The 21,866-nt window shown below is 36.9% G+C and overlaps 1 protein-coding gene across 25 annotated transcripts in view; it reads left to right on the forward strand.

Moving 5' to 3' along the window:
* The window catches only part of SOX6 (SRY-box transcription factor 6), an 843,047-nt gene that overhangs the window by 426,228 nt on the left and 394,953 nt on the right, over positions 1-21,866 (forward strand). For all 25 annotated transcript variants that reach the window (XM_061440698.1, XM_061440700.1, XM_061440695.1 and 22 more), the window contains one exon: positions 3,423-3,663. In XM_061440698.1, coding sequence (XP_061296682.1) covers positions 3,427-3,663 — 237 coding nt within the window. In that variant the 5' untranslated portion in view covers positions 3,423-3,426. The remainder of the gene's footprint in view (positions 1-3,422; positions 3,664-21,866) is intronic.

Raw genomic sequence — 21,866 nt, forward strand, 5'->3', positions numbered from 1 at the left:
GCCTGGTGGGCTGCCGTCTATGGGGTCACACAGAGTCGGACACTACTGAAGCGACTTAGCAGCAGCAGCAGCAGCAAGACATTTAATAAACTTCATTAAAAAAGAATTTGTGCACATTTTCCTTTTAAAAATGCAACAAAATCACCATCTAAAACAAAAAGCTTTAACAAAACTATCAGTAAAAGACAAACCTGAAATAAGCCCAACAATTTTATCAAAAGGAAATGTCTACAGTGAGGCAATACCTAGCTAAAAGAACAAGTCACCTTTTTTCTCTGCTAACAACATATTGAGAACTACAGAAACACAAGAAATTAAATACAATGTGATATGGAAAAGTATTCTTGGAACAAAAAATGTTAATTTCTTTCCTAAAGGGAGGGATTTTGAAGTTGAGTAAGCCTTCCTCGGTTGTTAACTATTACGGTCTATCCATTTCTCCTCCTTGTCCGTTAATGAAGTTGTGAACTGAGGATGAACAGTCAGATTTAATATTGCTTTTTGTTGGCAGCCTATATTTTATTTGCAACCCTGATACACATTTGTATTTGTAGGTGCAAAATAAAACACAGATTGTGTGATGTTATAAATTGGTAGCTTTCCTGAATGGTCACTGGAGGAATCACCAGAAGACTGTTGATGAAGTAGAGGTGAAGCCTTTCCTCACTAATTGTATTCAGCGTGTAATTTCTAAACTTCCCTCTGAATTTTGATTTTCAATTAACACTCCCCATTTGAAGATAATTTTCTATTTAATGTAATTGCAGGAAATAATTTATTGGCTGATTAAGACTGAGGGCCCAGCCTTCCTTAAGAAAACACTCTAACAAACCAGCCTTTAAACTCAACCCATGGCTTTGGACAGATTTTGTCTATTTTTACAGCTGCATGGTTGTGTTTAATTAGGATTGTGCACTATTGTTCATTGGTGCAGTTTATAGTTGAAATTATTCTTAAGAGACTTTTCATTTTGGGTTTTGTGTTGTGATTAATTTATACTAAACCAACAATCACAGATATTGCTATTGGAAGGAGCCAAGTCACTTTATAATAAGAGGATGTTTGTTGGGGAACTAAAGTCACTCTGAGTTTTGGATTATGACTTTCAATTGTATTTAGCTGTTTTAAAAAGCAGCAGTAAATTCATTCTTTTGTCTTTAATGTGAATGATTACATTATTGGTACTGTTATTATCTGAACTGTGAAAACACTCTTGTTAATGGCAAGCTCTTGATAAACTTGCAGAACAGTTATAATTTGCCTGGTTTTACTATAGTGATTATGAGGCTAGTGAAATAAGTTCTAGATGATTCCTGTATACTAAGAAGCATCCTGTGGTATCATTTTCTTTAAGTTTATATACATTTCTCCATTTGTCAGTACTGAAAGAAATTAGTCAAGGATAGTCTTAAGTAATTCTTTGATATAGTACTCTTTAGAACATTTCACTTTTTTCTCCTCAAAGAAAACATAGATATACTTCTGTACTTTCTTTTCTCCATATTATTTTCTAGTATCAAGTCTAATAGATTATTTTTTTACCATTTATAGAATGATTAATAAAGTAGGTATCAGCATTTTAATATGTTTCAAAGCACTTCAAAAGCCTGTAATACTTTTATTTAGAACTGTGCATAATTAGATTAGCTGATCTTATATTAATTTTTTTCACTGTAGGATACTAAATCTGAGCCCCCTCATTAATTGTGAGAAATTTAGCATTAGCTGTTAAATCCTATGTGAAACATGGGCTGCTACATAAAAACTACTGTTTAAATTGGAATTAACTTAATTATTTTTCTTTGCACTTGATATTTCCTTCACTGCAATATTCATGAAAGCATGTGACAGATTTGTAAATTTAACTGTTAATCTCAGATTTCTAGACCCTTTAATCAGTATTTATTTGTCTGTAGAAACAGTACTAGCAAGTTAATGATTTGCTAATTTGAAAAATGCTCATGTGGTTTCCTATGTTAACTGATTTGTGCATTTTTTAAAAAATGGTATGAAATCAATTAATGTTAAAGAGCAATTAAGGTGGAGATTTTACTCCTTTCGTTACACAGCAATTTTAGAGCTAAATAAGCTATAAAACAAAAACATTGTAAAGTTTTAGAAAAATATTCAGTTGCCTCTTCTTTTAAGTTATAAACTTTTAGTGACTTTATTTCTAGGTACAATAGCTAGGAAAATCATCTTGATAAAGAAATGTTTTAAAAGGTTTGAAATTCTGTTTAATAATCATGATTTTCTGATTGTATATGAAAGTAAAGAAAGAAGACCCTGTGCTGATTGTAGCTGATGTTTACTTGTAGATACATAGAGAATGTTCAGTAATTGTTTTTGGAGTTTTGAAAATATTATGCGTAGTGAGCACTTTACTGGGTTTCCCAGATGGTGCTAGTGGTAAAGAACACCGCCTGCCAATGCAGAAGATGCCTGAGACAAGGGTTTGATCCCTGGGTTGGGCAGATCCCCTGGAGGAGGGCATGGCAATCCACTCCAGTATTCTTGCCTGGAGAATCCCATGGCCAGAGGAGCCTGGTGGGCTACAATCTGTGGGGTTGCAGAGTCAGACACGACTGAAACGACTTAGCATGTAAACACTCGGGCATTTTACTATGTTCACAGTAGATGCTTTGAATCTTATATATACTTTCTAAGATAAAACAGAGGCATAGTTATTTCATGTACTCAATTAAAATGTCACAAAATTGCCTTAAGAATAATCTAGCACCATCAGCCACTCAATCAATATGTCACTTAAAAGTTTAGTTATAGCAGTTGAGACACCTTGAAGATCTTTACAAAAAAATCAGATTGACACTAGTCAGTGTTAGGCCTAATACTCATTAACATAAGGTGTAAACTAAAGATGTCTGGACCAAGTTTGTTTGGGATTTTCATCATAGATTACTTTCTCTCCTGATTATATGATTATATTTTCTTACATAGACTTCCTTTGTTTCTATGTAAAGCATAAGAGAAATTTGGATGCTTGTAAATTCATTCTCCCAACTGGTTCATCTGCTGTTTATCTTTTTGTTTTTTCTATTCTTTTTTTTTTTTTTTGCTAGCCATCAACTGAATTACTCTTAATAATCTAGTAGGGAGAACTGAGAGGAAAAATGCACACATACATAGACTATACATTATGAAAACTCATTCCATAATAATTTCATTTGTGGATTGGTAAAGAAGAAAATGTACAATTACTGGGAAGCTTGCTGAGTTAAAAACAAAGAGGAAAGTGAAACATAAGCTAAGAATTCTTTTTTCAGTGATTTAGATTAGATCATAAATATTTCTGAAGTTAGAGAACTTTCCTTTTTTTCTGAATTAGTCAAATATAAGTGATGGTTTATTCTTTTGTCATTGACAGTCCTTTTAAAAACCCATGATGTTTCCTTGTTTTGTAGAAGAATGTCTTCCAAGCAAGCCACCTCTCCATTTGCCTGTACAGCTGATGGAGAGGAAGCAATGACCCAAGATTTGACCTCAAGGGAAAAGGAAGAGGGCAGTGATCAACATGTGGCCTCCCATCTGCCTCTGCACCCCATAATGCACAACAAACCTCACTCTGAGGAGCTACCAACACTTGTCAATACCATTCAACAGGATGCTGACTGGGACAGTGTTCTGTCGTCTCAGCAAAGAATGGTGAGCTTTTAAAATCTGGCCACTGTCCCTAAATGTGTCTGTTATTATGGGCTCATTACAAATATGTATTTTAGAGAAAGCTCAAAATTTGTAGCATTAGAGTTATTTGTGTTCAGGCCTTGGTGGCTCAGATAGTAAAGAATCCACCTGCTGTGTGGGAGACCTGGGTTCGATCCCTGCATTGGGAAGATCCCCTGGATGAGAGCATGGCAATCCATATATGGAAAGAGAAGCCTGGCAAGCTACAGTCCATGGGGTCACAAAGAGTCCGACATGACTGAGTGACTAAGCACAGCACAGCACATGAAAACAGCCACCATGTCTATTATTAATATACTACTGCTGCTGGCTGCTGCTGAGTCGCTTCAGTTGTGTCTGACTCTGCACAACCCCATAGACGGCAGCCCACCAGGCTCCTCCATCCCTGGGATTCTCCAGGTAAGAACACTGGAGTGGGTTGCCATTTCTTTCTCCAATGCATGAAAGTGAAAAGTGAAAGTGAAGTCACTCAGTCGTGTCCAACTCAGCGACCCCATGGACTGCAGCCTACCAGGCTCCTCTGTCCGTGGGATTTTCCAGGCAAGAGTACTGGAGTGGGGTGCCATTGCTTTCTCCAATATACTACTAGTTAGTGGGAAAATTGGAAAATGGTTTGTGGTTTAGATTTTGTCCATTATTAGGTCAACTTGCCAAGAGGGATTTAGTTTAATTTTGAGGAAAATTTGGTTATCTTATTCTCTGATTCTCTGTGTTTAAGATAGTGAACTCAATAACACAAAATAGGTATGATCCAATAAAGTGTGGCCGTGTATTAATATGGAAAAATTATAATAAGCAAACATATCTATGTGAATGAGGTCATAGAGTGAATACGTCTTCAGTAAGGAAATGCAAGTATTTATCATTTTTAACAGTCATTCTTGATTAATAATAAAGCTTTTCTCACTTATGTGCCTACATATTAATTTCAAAAGGACATGCAAAGCTCCTAAGTATCATTCAGTCAAACTGCAGGAGTTTGCCCTAAAGGTAGAACAGCATCAAATACACGCAATGTATTGTCCTACTTTCTCGTGTTAAGTTCTACCTATAACCATTAAAACAGGCACCATAATAAGTGACATTACTTATCTAGTTAAAGCAAAAGTATTCAATTTTTTTAGCATTTATAACTGACTGAAATCTTAACGTATTTTATTTAGATTAGGAATTTTAAATCCTGTTTTACATGTCTTAACTCTTGGTTAAATTAATGAAAAATATTTTAAGTGGGAAATGAAGAAAAGTTTTATCCTTTAATGAAAGTTAAGTAATATTTAAAAATGCCTCTTTTTATATTTAAAAATTCTTGCTGTATTGTCTCAAAACTAGTTCAAAGACTTAATTCCATAATTTATGGAGGCAGACATTTCTCTTTTTCAGATGATTTTTCAGTCACAATTAGTACTCTGAAGCAGTAGGTGAGAAATAGAGAATTGGACTAGACTAACTGTTCTAGACCAAATTTAGATTCAAAGGGGATCATCATTATACAATTAGATCCACTGGAAGATTTGTTTTCCTTGCATAGGGAAAAGAAAAGATATGGTTGGAAAGATTGTTTGGGACCAGTTATCCAACAAGATCTTATATTAATAGATAACTTTATGGAAGTGAGATTTGATTCTAAGCAGAATAGGAAGCCCTTAAAGTGTTTAAGAACTTCAAAAAGAGAATTTCTGACTGTATTATGAATAGATGGGAGGGAGACAGAGTGAAAGGAGGAAGATCTGTGGGAAAGCTACTTGAGAAATCCAGGCAGAGATGATGGTGGCTTGGGTTAGTGTAGAGGCAGATCAGATAAAGAGAAGGGATGGGTTCAAGACATATTTTAGCTTTTATGCCAAATATACTTATGGACAAATCAAAATAACTACACTGGAAAATACAAGTTGAGGCAGAAATAATACAGTTCAGATTTACTTCTTTAGAGCACTCTACATTTTTCTTAGTAAAATTTATTTTGTATATTAGCAAGTGCAAAATTGCTTTGGTGAGTTAGTCTCAAAGTCTTATGATCTAATATTTTGTCAGAAAATAGATATTAATAATTTGCTTACCAAATTTATGTTAAGTGGGATTTATGGTAGCATAAAATAGTTTAAGTATACAAATATGTTATATTAACATAAAAGAAATCATATTTGCTGGAAATGTTTTCAAACTTTCATTCTCTTCTGATATCAATCATTACTTTCCACTGGAGCCTTTGTATATTCTGAATGTCTGGAAGCCAAAATATTTTGTTTTAGCTCCGACTCTATGGTATTTCCCAGCTGTGTACTTATATGGTATAATAAAAGGATTTAACAATTGGGAAATAGCAGCTGCATGTGGAAATTCCCTTTTGTGCTCCCTTTTCATTTGATAGATTCAGTAATGTATAACAAGTGTAACATCAGACCTGTAATGACTTATACCCCAAGGATCATATCACTGACCAAGTTTTCTCAACCAAGCAAAGGAAAACGATAGCAGGATTTTAGGTTTCTTGCAAACCTGTATATAGAGAATATGAGCACTGGGGTAGGGTAACTATGGTTAGAGTAAAATTTAATAAACACTTAGCCTCATTCTACATTCAAGTAAATTAAATCCAGAGTAGTGTTATGAGGTTAAGTGAAACTTGTAACTCTCTACAGTGGATCGTATTTGTTATACATTGTACTGAACTCGTAAAATCAGCATGGAGCAATAGGAAACAAGAGTGCCCGGAGTGGAATGGGTGAGGGAGAGAGTGGTATGATATCAAATCTAGGAGGCAGGCAGATGACAGGTACTATGGGGTATCATAGGCTACAGTGAGGTGTTTGGTTTACTTTAAGTGAAGGAGGAAGCCACTGGAAGATTTTAAGTAGGACACTACCATGATTTGATTTATTATATTTTGAAAACATCATATTAGCTGCTGTGTACAGAATGGATTGCAAGAGATGACACCAGAAACAAGGGCGCTTATTGAGAAAACCGTTGCAGTAGTGCAGGTGAGAGTTTGATGATGAGTGAAAGAGGGGCAGTTAGGGAAGTCATTCTTTGAAGAGTTCCATAGAGTCTGACGGAGAAGACAATGGCACCCCACTCCAGTACTCTTGCCTGGAAAATCCCATGGACGGAGGAGCCTGGAAGGCTGCAGTCCATGGGGTCACTGAGGGTCGGATACGACTGAGTGACTTCACTTTCACTTTCCACTTTCATGCATTGGAGAAGGAAATGGCAACCCACTCCAGTGTTCTGGCCTGGAGAATCCCAGGGATGGGGGAGCCTGATGGGCTGCCGTCTATGGGGTCGCACAGAGTCAGACACGACTGAAGCGACTTAGCAGTAGCAGCATAGAGTCTGAAGATGACAAGATTCACACAGAGGGTGAGCAGGATATTTTATGTAATATACACTTGGGTAGAAATTGAGTCAATAATATTTTATAACACAAAGTAAAGTTGATGAGACCAGGGCATGGGGAAGGATAGGCAATGCTCCTGCACTAAGAGTGTTCCATGTGAGGAAGAAGCTTTTTGCCTAACAAGGAGCTGTTTACAGGTGACTTCTGGGGTAGGTTATGGGAATGTGGTCTGATACCAACATTATCTCTTATAAGATCCCCAAAGTGACAGGACTGTGAGTGGGACCTCCTGCATGCATGTGTACCTGTGTACTTGCGTGCATTCCCATGTTATATATCTTAAGACAAATGGATTATATGCATTTGGCTTTTAATTACTAGTCTAATTAGGTAGAAATAATCATACTGGACCCTCAGGTCCAGATATCAGAATTCCTTATTTTAGAGACCTATTTAAATTCCTGAAAGTTTTATCTCCTAGATAAGTTTTAAAAGTAATTTTCCACTATAAATAAAAGATGTCAATAAATCCTTAGTTGCAATTTAAAGAAAATAATAGGCATATTGAAATATTTAATAAATAATTGTTGGGAATAATACTTCCCTGCTTGCAAACAATTTCTCCTCTCTGTCTCTCTTGCTTTCAGTTCAGCGAAGTTGCTCATCCACTCTGAAGCATTCCATATAGTTTGTTTTGAGTTATAAAAATTCTGGTGTGGATTTTGTACCTTTTCTAGAATGGAGCCGTTGCCATTACATGATAACGTAGTCTAGGAATTTTGAGTGAGGATTTAATCCTTTCCAGTCATGCTTTATATTGTGAGAGACTTTTAGAAGGTTTCTGATTTTGTTACCTTTTAAAAGATTTTAAAAACTTGGATTGTCATGCTTTTGGTACGATTTAGTCACTTAAGGTAGTAGGCAGCACTCAAAATTTATTTCCTCACTTTTATTGCGACTATGCTTTAGAAAATGTAGTGAAACCCACTAGTTCTCCTGGTTCAAACCATGTGTGAAGTTTATATTCATCTATTTGGTACCTGATTGGGTCTGTGAAGCACTGGGGGAAAAAATCCATACACTAGCAAGGTTTAGACCTGAGAAATTTAGTTATTCAGTTCAGTTCAGTCGCCCAGTCGTGTCCGACTCTTTGCGACCCCATGAATTGCAGCATGCCAGGCCTCCCTGTCCATCACCAACTCCTAAAGTTCACTCAAACTCACGTCCATCGAGTAGGTGATGCCATCCAGCCATCTCGTCCTCTGTTGTCCCCTTCTCCTCCTGCCCCCAAGCCCCCCCAGCATCAGAGTCTTTTCCAATGAGCCAACTCTTTGCATAAGGTGGCCAAAGTATTGGAGTTTCAGCTTTAGCATCAGTCCTTCCAAACAACACCAAGTACTGATCTCCTTTAGAATAGAATGGTTGGATCTCCTTGCAGTCCAAAGGACTCTCAAGAGTCTTCTCCAACACCACAGTTCAAAAGCATCAATTATTTCCCCTCTCATTTGGGGATTTTTGGATATCCATTCACTTTAGGTAAAATTCAAACCTAGACTTCTGTTAATAAGTGAAAATGTTCCTCCTTGCTCCTGAGTTGTGAAACATTTTCAAGGAAGCCCTATGGAAGATTTCCCATTTTCTATAACTCTGAAACTATATTAGCACACAGTATTGTCTGTCTTTAAATGCATCTCAGAAACATAATGACAGAAATTTACTTACAGTTCGGACCAAAAAATAAAGCTATATTTTATGTCATGGTGCGAATAATGAAATAGACAACTAATGCTGTCTAGATAAACGTGTTGACATTCAGTTCAGTTCAGTTCAGTCGCTCAGTCATGTCTGACTCTGTGACCCCATGAATCACAGCACGCCAGGCCTCCCTGTCCATCCACCAACTCCCTCAAACATCATGTCGGTGATGCCATCCAGCCATCTCATCCTCTGTCGTCCCCTTCTCCTCCTGCCCCCAATCCCTCCCAGCATCAGAGTCTTTTCCAATGAGTCAACTCTTCGCATTAGGTGGCCAAAGTACTGGAGTTTCAGCTTTAGCATCAGTCCTTCCAATGAACAGCCAGGACTGATCTCCTTTAGAATGGACTGGTTGCATCTCCTTGCAGTCCAAAGGACTCTCAAGAGTCTTCTCCAACATCACAGTTCAAAAGCATCAATTCTTTGGTACTCAGCTTTCTTCACAGTCCAACTCTCATATCCATATATGACCACAGTAAAAACCATAGCCTTGACTAGATGGACCTTTGTTGGCAAAGTAATGTCTCTGCTTTTCAATATGCTATCTAGGTTGGTCATAATTTTCCTTCCAAGGAGCAAGCGTCTTTTAATTTCATGGCTGCAATCACCATCTGCAGTGATTTTGGAGCCCCCCAAAATAAAGTCTGACACTGTTTCCACTGATCACCTTTATATATGCACACCTTGTTTATCATTCCTGTTATCAAAAATATATATTTAATACTGTAAAGCAATTATCCTTCAATTAAAAAATAAATAAAATTTTTAAAGTATATAAAAAAAAACTTTCCTAAAGTGACTCATTTAAACAAGATGATTATTAATACATCTTTCTAAATATATTTTTTGGAAAAGTTTTTTTACTTAGCTATTATCAAAATCTTTATCAAAAGTAGAAACATTGACATGCTCCGGAATAGCTGGCTTTTCCCCCTTGGGCAAGAAGGAATCAGGTATGCATGCTGATTAACACACTCCAGTCATTAACGTGTGATTATGTGGGCTGCATATTGAGCACCTGCCAAAATATAAAAACCCAGTACTTTGCTACATCTGTGTTTTGGATTTCTTTTGTATTTTGATAGTTCAAGGAAAATCAGACCCCTGTATATATTTTTTTTCAGTATAATAAAATTGTGTGTATATAATATTTTCAAGGAGTTGGGATATGCTATGTTTATTTTTATTTTAATCTTTGAGGCTGTATAAGATCCAGTGACTGCGGTTTGCAGAGCTCTGACTGTAACATGAATCTCTTAATGAACTCCATCATCAACTTTCACTTACAATTTGCAGCATTCCTTCATGTTCATAAGGACTATCTTTTCTGGGATTCAGCCAATATTCCTCATATTTGCTTTATTTTTGCATCATACCTTTATGTGTCATAAATATCTTGTTTTCATTTCTTTCACCAATATGCTGTTAGTGTACACCTCATAGTGATGTTAGGGCTACTCCTATGGTTTGATTTTTTCCTATCCATTATCCATTGGCAAATACTCCTTCATGACCAAAGTGTAGCTTAGGGCTTATAGCATTTCCAGACACTTAGGAAAAGTCACTTGTGGAAAATTATTTAAAATCTAATTGATTACTAATAGAAAATCTTGTATAATCTAGTCTAACAGAAGAGCTTGATTGAACAGGCCTATTCTCCTTAGGTTTTATTTTCTTGATGGATTTAAATAGCATTTGAATATAGTAGAAGATTTAAAAAGTAAGCTTCTTGTTAAAATTGGTCAGTATCAATCATTGGAAGCTGATCTTAGGATACCAGTAATTTTCTGATTAAAGCAGAACTTCACAAACAAATTTCAGTCTATAGGTGGTTCTAATAAATGTACACTTTCTTGTGCAGAATTCCTTCTTGCCCAGTGATGACTTGGATACATCACTGTAATGAAACACCATAACTTGAATAATGAAATCTGCACATTTCTATAATACTTCTAAGCAGCATGGTATGGAAAGAAATATGCATATGTATAGCATGCAGTTAACTATTTACATGACCAATTTGAACTTTTTCAAGATTAGAATGAGATATGAATCTTAAAGTCCTTCTAGATCAGCATGAATAAGATGGTGGTGGATATTATGGCATATTGTTTTGGGAGGATAAAGCTGGGGTTGTGTTTGCACTCCTCCAGATCAACCTTCTTAGTTTAATTTGAAGAGGGTTACTTTCCATAAAGTCAACTTAACACGACAAATTCTGGTACCACCATTTATTTGGAGATGAGATTGTAAGGGCTCTCTTTGATTATTGAGTCAACCCACCTGCACTAAGCAGGAAAGACCCTGCTTGTTCCTTCCATGAATGTATCTAATCTTTTTGGAATACATCTAATGAATGTGCCTTGCTGCTGCTGCTGCTGCTAAGTCGCATCAGTCATGTCCGACTCTGTGAGACCCCATAGACGGCAGCCCACCAGACTCCCCCATCCCTGGGATTCTCCAGGCAAGAACACTGGAGTGGGTTGCCATTTCCTTCTCCAATGCATGAAAGTGAAACGTGAAAGTGAAGTCGCTCAGTCGTGTCCGACCCTCAGTGACCCCATGGACTGCAGCCTTCCAGGCTCCTCCGTCCATGGGATTTTCCAGGGAGGAGTACTGGAGTGGGGTGCCATTTCCTTCTCCAAATGAATGTGCCTTAATTACCTTTATATGTAAATTATCCCACTGTTTGTCCTCTGCAGTAAGAACTTTTCCTGCTTTCCAAGAGAAATGTAACCTTTTAAAAGATGAACAACTTCAAGCTATTTTTTCTTTTGTTAATATAGATTTCAATGTGATGACATATTTATTTTTATACTATTAACCTTTGAAGTATTATTTTGACATTACAATAGTTCCATGACCTCTAGGCATTATTTTTCTAGGTGGTGCAAATTAAGTTCAATAGTAATATCTCTGTGTAAACCACATCTTCAAATCCAAAGTATGAATTACAGATTTTTGCTAATAAAAATTGTACAATCAGGTCAAAATTAGAAATGAATATTTATGCATGTCATCTATCTTCTTTATATTTCATTAGTGCCCTAGAAAATGGGAAACCCTATTTAATAAAATGATTAGAAATTATTTTGTAAATTTTTGCTTTGATTATAATTTAATCAAATTTGGGGGTTTTTTAATCTAATTTTTACTGCCGGTGTACTGAGAATACCTAGAATACAATAGTTTCAAGTTCATCAAACTTTTGGGAACAAATGTGCTCTCAGTCAAGCATAGATAATTTATGGTGGTACGCACGTTAGTCGCTTAGTCTTCTCCAACTCTTTGCGACCCCAAGGAGTGTAGCCTGCCAGGTAGGTGCCTCTGTCCATGGAGTTCTACAGGGAAGAATAGAAGAGATTAGTTTACCTTGAAAGACAAAGAATTAGGACTTTTTTTTTTTTTGGAAATTAGTGTTATTTAGGAATTATTTGGTTCATTCTAGTGGTTAGTTAGTAGTTTCTCCTCTGTTCATGGAACTCTCCAGGCAAGAATACTGAAATAGATAGCCATTCCCTTCTCTAGGGGATCTTCTTTGACTCAGGGATCAAACCTGGGTGTACTGCATTGCAGGAGGATTCCTTACCATCTGAGCCACCAGGGAAGCCCAATTGTGGGCCAGCCAGAATTAAACTAAAGTAATTCATGAACAGATTGAGAAAACTTTTGCTATTAAATTCAGAGTTAATATCTGGCCTTCAGTTGTATTAATTTTTTTGTATCTAGTATGCTTCTACCAAAATGCCTTTCTTGTTTTTTGTTGTTACACTGATATATTTTATATGTGAAGTTGATTAAAGATGATTAAATATTTTGCTTTCTGAAATTGAGACTAAAATTGGAGTTTAGATCTCCTTTTGGCTTCTATTTTCTTGGATCCATGAGGAATGACACTGCAGGGTAATGAATGAATCTGAATCTGAGTTTTGGGATTTGGGGAAATTAACAGAGAACAATAAAAATTTACACCCCTCTCTTACTCAGAGAGAAAGGATGGGCTTTATGATTATAACTGAGCCGTTAATTCAAGGTTGTGTGTTGTTTTTAGGTAGAGCAATCACAACCTCCAGATGATGGGGATATTTGCCACCAGATTAGACTTTTACTTGCTGCTTTGTAGTAAATTAGCAATAGTTTTGTGCATAGTTTTCCTTTTTCTAGAAATGTAAATACAGATAGATAGATGTTTTCATAAGCAATGTAGGTACTGAAAAATCATTTTTGATTTCTTTACTTGCTCTACTGTGAAAACTCAAATCAGAGAGCTAGAGATAAACAAATTTCTAGATTACAAACAGTCTTGTTATGTCATTATATATATTTACTTGACGTATTAGAAGGAAATTAAAGTTTTTGTGGTGAAATTCTCAAAAGTGGGAATTTTATTTGGGCAAGATCCTAGAGAAGAGAAGAGATTGTTGAGTTCACAGAGTGGCTGGGAAGGCTCAGTGTGTAATGATGTAAAGAGCAATCTGCTCTCTAGTTTCTCTTCCTTAGGCAAACTAGGCCATAAAAGACTTCACTGTTAATAAGAGTGTAATCTCTCTTAAGGAACAAGTGGATTTGACCAGTCTTGACCGGGCTCTGTAATGTTAAGATTTGTGAGGAATGAAGAGCACACTCTGGGCTATTTCTACTTTTGTGTATGACCCCAGCCTCATCGTTTTTAAATAGGCAGCTAAGACATAGGTAGTTATTATATTGAAAGTTGTTTCTGGAGGCTTAATTATTACTTATTTTCCTAGTGGATCCAAACTTCCTTACTTTTTTCCTAAAAGCTTTATATTTTATTTTCTATTTTTGCTGAAACTACTCTAATACCCTTGAATGATTGTCGAATCCCCCTTTCTTATAACAGCCCCAGTTTCTGTCATGAATTAGAGACAGGTTTCCAAGAAGCTGGAGTAAACAACATTTCAAAAGATTGTTTGTGCCTTTCTCCAAGCACTAGACTTCTCTGCCACTGTGAGCAGGGATACTGATGGCTGCTCACTGATCATAGTAGTGGTTGATGAAATCATCTTCATCATATAAAAGTGCAAGGTAAAACAGCAAGTGCTGGTGTAGAAGCTGCAGCAGGTTATCCAGAAGATCTAGCTAAGATCATAATTAAAAGTAGCTACACTAAACAACAGATTTTCAATGTAGATTAAACAGCCTTATTTTGGAAGAAGACACCATCTAGGTTTTTAATAACTAAAAATGAGAAATCAATGAATGCCTGACTTCAGAGCTTCAAAGATAGGGCTGATGCAGCCGGCAAATTGAAGTTGAAGCCAGTGCTCATTTACCATTCTGAAAATAATAGGGCCCTTAAGAATTATGTTAAATCTATTCTGCCTGTACTCTATAAATGGAATAACAAAGCCTGGATGACGGTATACCTGTTACAACATGGATTACTGAATATTTTAAGCCTATTGTTGAGACCTACTGCTCAAATAACAGATTCCTTTCAAAATATTACTGCTCATTGACAACGTATCTAGTCAGTTTAGAACTCTGATGAAGATGTACAATGAGATTAATGTTTTCATGCCTGCTAACACAACATTCATTTTGCAGTCCATGGATCAAGGAGTAATTTCAACTTTAAAGTATTATTTAGGAAATACATTTCATAGGGCTGCAGCTGCTATAGATGGTGATTCCTCTATGAATCTGGGCAAAGTAAATTGAAAACCTTCTGGAAATGATTTACTATTCTAGATGCCATTAAGAACATGCATGATTCATGGAAAGAGGTCAAAATATCATTAAAAGGAGTTTGGAATAAATTTATGAACCCCCCTGGGTAACTTTGAGGAGCTCAAGACTTCAGTGGAGAAGGTAACTGTGGATGTGGTAGAAATAGCAATAGAACTAGAATTAAAAGTGGAGCCTAAAGATATGACTGAATTCTGCTATCTCATGGTAAAACTAATGAATGAGGAGTTGCTTCTTATGAGTGAGCAAAGTATATGGTTACTTGAGATAGAATCTACTCCTGGTAAAGACACTGTGAAGGCTGTTAAAATGACAACAAAGGCTTTAACATATTACTAAATTTAGTTGATTAAGTCGCATCAGGTTTTAAGAGGATTGACTCCAATTTTGAAAGAAGTTCTGTTGTGGGTAAATGTTATCAAAGAGCATTGCATGCTACGGAGAAATCGTTCATGAAAGGACGAGTCAATTGATGTGGTAAACTTCATTGTTGCCTGTTTTAAGAAATCACCACAGCTACCCCAACCTTTATCAACTACCACCATGATCATTCAGCAGCCATCAACACTGAGGCAGGACTCTCCACCAGCAAGCAGGTTATGACTTGCTGAAAGCCAGATGATGGTTAGCATTTTTCAGCAATAAACTATTTTTAATTGAGATATGTACATTTATTTAGGTATAATGCTACTGCACACTTAATAGACTATAGTGTAGTGTAAATAACTTTTAAATGCATTGAGAACAATTTGTATGACTTGCTTTATTGTGATTTTCACCTTACTATGGTGATCTGGAACTAAACTCACACTTTCTCCAAAGTATGCCTTTATTGTTAAAACCCAAAGCAATCTACAGCTTCAGTGCAATCCCTATCAAACTTCTAACAGCGTGTTTCACAGAATTAGAGAAAACAATTCTAAAATTTGTATGGAACCACAAAAGATTCCAAATAGCCAGTCTGATGATGGGTGGAGGTGTGCTCCCATCTTACTGGTTACTTGGCCTGAGGTGTCCAGCAGTAGAGTTTACAGACAGCTAGGTGGAGCTGGGTCTTGGTGCTGCGATGAGGATCTCTAGGAAATCTCACCCTGGTTAATATTCCCTGGTACCTGAAGTTCTCTGTTAGTCCAGCAGCTTGAACTCTCCACTGCCACCACAGGAACTGAGGCCTGACCTCTGGCTTGGTTGCGTAGGAATTCCTCCCATCCTCTTAGGTGTCTGAGGTCCCCCTCCAGTGCCTAGTAGGTGCCCTACTTATGAGGAGGTGCGAACTCCATGTCCTCCTACTCTGCCACTTGACTCTACCCACACCAAACAATCTTGAGAAAGCAGAACAAAGCTGGAGATACCACATGCCCTGATTTCAAATTATACTTTAAAGCTACAGTAATCAAAACAGTATAGTACTGGCACAAAAAAAGACGGGTAGATCAATGGAGCAGAACTGAGAACTCAGAAATAAATCCACACATATAAGGACAGTTAATTTATGACATAGGAGTGAAAAACATACAACAGATAAAGATTTGTTTGTTCAATAAATGAAATTGGAAAAGATGGACAGCTACATGCGAAAGAATGAAACTAAGCCACTATCCTACCCTAACACCAAAATTAACTGAAAAAGCATTAAAGTCTTGACTGTAAAACCTAAAACCATAAAATCTCTAGAAGAAAACATAGGTGATAACCTCATTGACATCAGTCTTAGTGATTTTTTTTGTGGATCTGACTTCAAAGGCAAGGGCAACAAAAGTACAAATAAATAATTGGAACTGTATCAAACTACAAAGCTTCTAGACAGTAAAGGAAACCACCATCAAAATGAAAAAGCAACAAAGCAAACCACTGAGTGGGAGAAGATATTTGCAAATCATACAGCTGATAATGATAAGGGGTTAATATCCAAAGTATTGGATATATATATATACACACACACACATTTTATATATATATATATATATATATATATAACTCATACAAACATCCTGATCAAAAAGTGGGCAGAGGATCTGAATAAATATTTTTCCAAAGAACATTATGCAGCTGGTCAACAGGGACATGAAAAGATATTCAACATGACTAATTTTTAAAAAAATTTTATTAGAGTATAGTTGATTTACAGTATGTTACTTTCTGCTGTCCAGCTAAGTGTATCAGTTATACATACACATATATCCACTTTTTTCCCATATAGGTAGAGGTATTATAGTGTATTAAGTAGATTTCTCTGTGTTATACAGTAGGTCCTTATTAATCATGTATTTTTTGTATAGTAGTATGTTTATGTCAGTCCCAATCTCCCAACTTATCCCTTCTGTTCTTTCTCTCCTGGTAACCATCAGATTGATTTTTACATCTGTAACTCTATTTCCATTTTGTAAATAAGTTTCATTTGTACACTTTTTTTTAAAAGATTCCATGTATAAGCAATATCATATAATTCTCTGTCTAACTTACTTCAGTAAATATGACAGTCTCTGGATCCATCCATGTTGCTGCAAATGGCATTATTTCATTTTTTATGGCTGAATAATATTCCACTGTATATATGTACAAACTGAAACACAAAACAGGTCAATAGTTATTAGAGGGGAAATAGGTTGAGGGGGTGGGTGAAATGGATGAAGCAAGTTAACTGTATGGTGATGGATGGTAACTAGACTTGTGATTTTCACTCTGTAGTATTAAACAATGGAGATGGCAATGGCACCCCACTCCAGTACTCTTGCCTGGAAAATCCCATTGATGGAGGAGCTTGGAAAGCTGTAGTCCATGGGGTCGCTGAGGGTCAGACACGACTGAGCGACTTCACTTTCACTTTTCACTTTCATGCGTTGGAGAAGGAAATGGCAACCCACTCCAGTGTTCTTGCCTGGAGAATCTTAGGGACGGGGCATCCTGGTGGGCTGTCGTCTATGGGGGTCACACAGAGTAAGACACGACTGAAGTGACTCAGCAGCAGTATTAAACAAATGTTGAAGTATAATGCTATATACCTGAAACATTAAAAAAAAAATCTAATATAACTAGTTATTAAATTAAAAGAAAGGGGAATTTTGATCTAGAGTAAAAGAAACTTAAGAGTATAGCCAAATATAAACCATAAACTTTGATGGAATCGGTTTTGAAAAAAATATTTTGGGACAACTGTGGAAAGTTTAATATGAATAGTATATTAGATGTCTTAAATGAAGTATTATTCATTTTCTTAGGTATGATACTCATATTGTGGTTATGTGGGAGAACATCCTTATTTTCTGCAGATGCTTGCTAAGGTTTTTAGGGGTAAGATGGCAGTGATGTCAATAAAATATTCTTCAATGTTGCAGCAATATAGTTAGATAAATGCATATATATAGAACAATATGGCAAAATATTGATAATTGTCAATCAATCCAGCTGTTCATTATAATAATATTCATTATCTTAGTCTTCCTAGTTTTTTTGAATGTTTAAAAGTTTTTTCCTAATAATATTTAAAATGCCCATGTGGTAAAAAATGAAAAGTTTGAACTATAATCACCAAGCCTCTTGCTACTTTTTACTTTCTTGTTTTCCAGGTTAAAATTATTTTAGCAAATTCAGTATAAACTGGTAGTGTTGTTTAGGTTGACTATCATATGGTAGTTCAAACAGTAATGAATTTCCAGGTGAAAATAACTGGCTGGATTTGCTAGGCACATGAATCAGCTGAGCTTTGTTAGAATATTGCTTCGTCTGGTGGGGAATTCACTTATTAGGCCTGCCTGCCTCAAAGCTCTTCTTACTGTTCTATTACCAAAAAGTTATAAAGTATTCTCATCTCTGAGGCCATCTGTCCTATAGCATGAGCTCTTTAAAGTTTGATATCTCTAAGGCTGTGATAGTGTGTCTTAGTTCTTTGTTGTTTATACAATACTGAGTATATTCAGTTCAGGGTGCTATTCTTTAAAAAAGAGGGAGGAACAAAGTGGAACATACTCAGGGGAAAATGAACAGGATAGCTGAACTGTGTTTTTCTTATGAGAAAGAAATGAAGGAAACAGATATTTTACCTAGAAAAAGAGATAATACAAGGGTGCTATAATAGCTGTATGTAGCACTTTTAAATATTTCCATGGAAAAGACTCTGATGCTGGGAGGGATTGGAGGCAGGAGGAGAAGGGGACGACAGAGGATGAGATGGCTGGATGGCATCACCGACTTGATGGACGTGAGTTTGAGTGGACTCCGGGAGTTGGTGATGGACAGGGAGGCATGGCATGCTGTGATTCGTGGGGTTGCAAAGAGCCGGACACGACCGAGAGACTGAACTGACTGACTGACTGACTGACTGATGGAATGAAAGGAGAACTATAGGCCGAAAGAAGAGGATTCATATTCCTATAAATCAGAATATTAGAGAACCCTCCAAACCTGGAATGGACCATGTTGGAGGTGCTAAATCTTATATTAGTATTAGTTCAAGGAGAGAACAAGAAGTCGCTTCTGATGAGTATTGTGGCAGCCACCATCACTAACACCACCACCTCCACCACCTCCACCACTATCATCATGATCTGATGAACAGTAGTGAAGTCACTCAGTCGTGTCCGACTCTTTGTGACCCCATGGACCGTAGCCTGCCAAACTCCTCTACCCATGGGATTTTCCAGGCAAGAATACTGGAGTGGGTCGCCATTTCCTTCTCCAACTTGCTAATCTAAGTATTTTATTTTTATTAATTTATTTGATTTTCATAACAGCCTTCTGACATATGTTCTGTGCTGCTATTATTTTCAAAGTAGTCTTATAGATGAGAAAGTAAGGCACAGAGAGGTTACCGAACTCTGGGGCTATATGAGAGGTGGATGGAAAACTGGGATTTAACCAGAAAATCTGGCTCAGGGAGCCTGTGCTTTGTTTGCTGTTATACTACCTTGTTTTGCACGAGGGAATCAATACTAGATGTCACTGAGCAATCGAATTTTTAAGGACTTTTGAATCTTGAGATTTTCATTCTATATTCTGATAGTGTATAGATGATGCTAGACTTTTCGTTGTGTTTCCCTTGACAAATTTGAGGACTTTAATGTTTTTCTATATTTATTCTGTATTGTTTAAATGCATTTATTAAATATCATGGAATGAGACTATTTATACAACTTTTGGTAATTTTTTCAAAAATGACCAAATCAAAATAGTTTTTTCTTATATGAATTCAGGAATCATGACACTTCAGTAAATACTGGTAACAAATCTACATGCATGAATAAATTTATTATTGTTACTTAATATTATAGTAATAGTGTACAGTGACAAACTTGAGAATGCTATGTAAATCTCATATATTACATCAAATATCAGTTTTAATAAAAGAAAAAAGAATATACTTTGTTTTAATGTTAGAGTCAGTGATAAATTTGTCAGGAATAATCTGTTGGGAAGAACCCTGGAGAAGGAAATGACAACCCATTCCAGTATTCATGCCTGGAAAACCCCATGGTTAGAGGAGCCTGGCAGGCTACAATCCATGGGACTGCAAAAAACCAGACACAACTTAACAATTGAACAACAATGACTGGAACCAAATTTAGTATTTTAATTTGTGTAATCTTCTTTAAGGGGCTTCCCTAGTAACTCAGCTGGTAAAGAATCTGCCTGCAATGCAGGAGTCTCTGGTTCGATTCCTGGGTTGGGAAGATCCCCTGGAGAAGGGAATGGCTATCCACTCCAGTATTCGGGCCTGGAGAATTCCATAAACCAGTGCTTTTCCTTAAAATATGTCACTGAGAAAACATACTTTTTCCTCTGAGAAAGAACCTATAAAAGTTAGCAGTTTAGTTTTCAGCATGTTAAAAAGGTTAGATATATTTTGCTAGCAAGGAGTTATAAGAACTTAGATTAGTTAAAGCTTTTATTGTCAGTTACCCAATCACACTATGGTAGAATACCTTTTATGCAGCACAGTTGGCAGATATTTTTTGGTTCATCAGAAAAGTGTTGTTTAGAGTGAGGAATCAGAAGAAAGCAGTAAATATATATATAGTAGATGGCAATATAATTCAATTCAGTTCAGTTCAGTTCAGTCACTCAGTCATGTCTGACTCTTTGCTTCTCCATGGATTGCAGCATGCCAGGCTTCCCTGTCCATCACCAACTCCCAGAGCCTACTCAAACTCATGTCCATCACGTCGGTGATGCCATCCAACCATCTCATCCTCTGTCGTCCCCTTCTCCTCCTGCCTTCAATCTTTCCCAGCATCAGGGTCTTTTCTAATAAGTTGGTTCTTCACATGCGGTGGCCAAAGTATTGGAGTTTCAGTTCAGCACCAGTCCTTCCAATGAACACTCAGGACTGATCTCCTTTAGGATGGACTGGTTGGATTTCCTTGCTGTCAAGGGACTGTCCAGAGTCTTCTCCAACACCACAGTTCAAAAGCATCAGTTTTTCAGCGCTCAGCTTTCTTTACAGTCTCTCACATCCATACATTACTACTGGAAAAACCATAGGTTTGACTAGACAGACCTTTGTTGGTAAAGTAATGTCTCTGATTTTAATAAGCTGTCTAGGTTGGTTGTAGCTTGGTCATAATAAATCACATACATGTATACAAGATTGCCGGGAGAAATATCAATAACCTCAGAGATGCAGATGCCACCACCCTTATGGCAGAAAGTGAAGAGGAACTAAAAAGCCTCTTGATGAAAGTGAAAGTGGAGAGTGAAAAAGTTGGCTTAAAGCTCAACATTCAGAAAATGAGGATCACAGCATCTGGTCCTATCACTTCATGGGAAATAGATGGGGAAACAGTGGAAACAGTGTCAGACTTTATTTTTCTGGGGCTCCAAAATCACTGTAGATGGTGACTGCAGCCATGAAATTAAAAGACGCTTACTCCTTGAAAGGAAGGTTATGACCAACATAGATAGCATATTCAAAAGCAGAGACATTACTCTGCCAACAAAGGTCCATCTAGTCAAGGCTATGGTTTTTCCTGTGGTCATGTATGGATGTGAGAGTTGGACTATAAAGAAAGCTGAGCATCAAAGAATTGATGCTTTTGAACTGTGGTGTTGGAGATGACTCTTCAGAGTCCCTTGGACTGCAAGGAGATGCAATCAGTCCATTCTGAGGGAGATCAGCCCTGGGATTTCTTTGGAAAGAATGGTGCTAAAGCTAAAACTCCATTACTTTGGCCACCTCATGCAAAGAGTTGACTCATTGGAAAAGACTCTGATGCTGGGAGGGATTGAGGGCAGGAGGAGAAGGGGACGACAGAGGATGAGATGGCTGGATGGCGTCACTGACTCGATGGACGTGAGTCTGGGTGAACTCCGGGAGTTGGTGATGGACAGGGAGGCCTGGCGTGCTGCGATTCATGGGGTCACAAAG

The sequence above is a fragment of the Bos javanicus genome, chromosome 15 (genome assembly GCF_032452875.1).
Source record: "Bos javanicus breed banteng chromosome 15, ARS-OSU_banteng_1.0, whole genome shotgun sequence".
Lineage (NCBI taxonomy): Eukaryota > Metazoa > Chordata > Mammalia > Artiodactyla > Bovidae > Bos > Bos javanicus.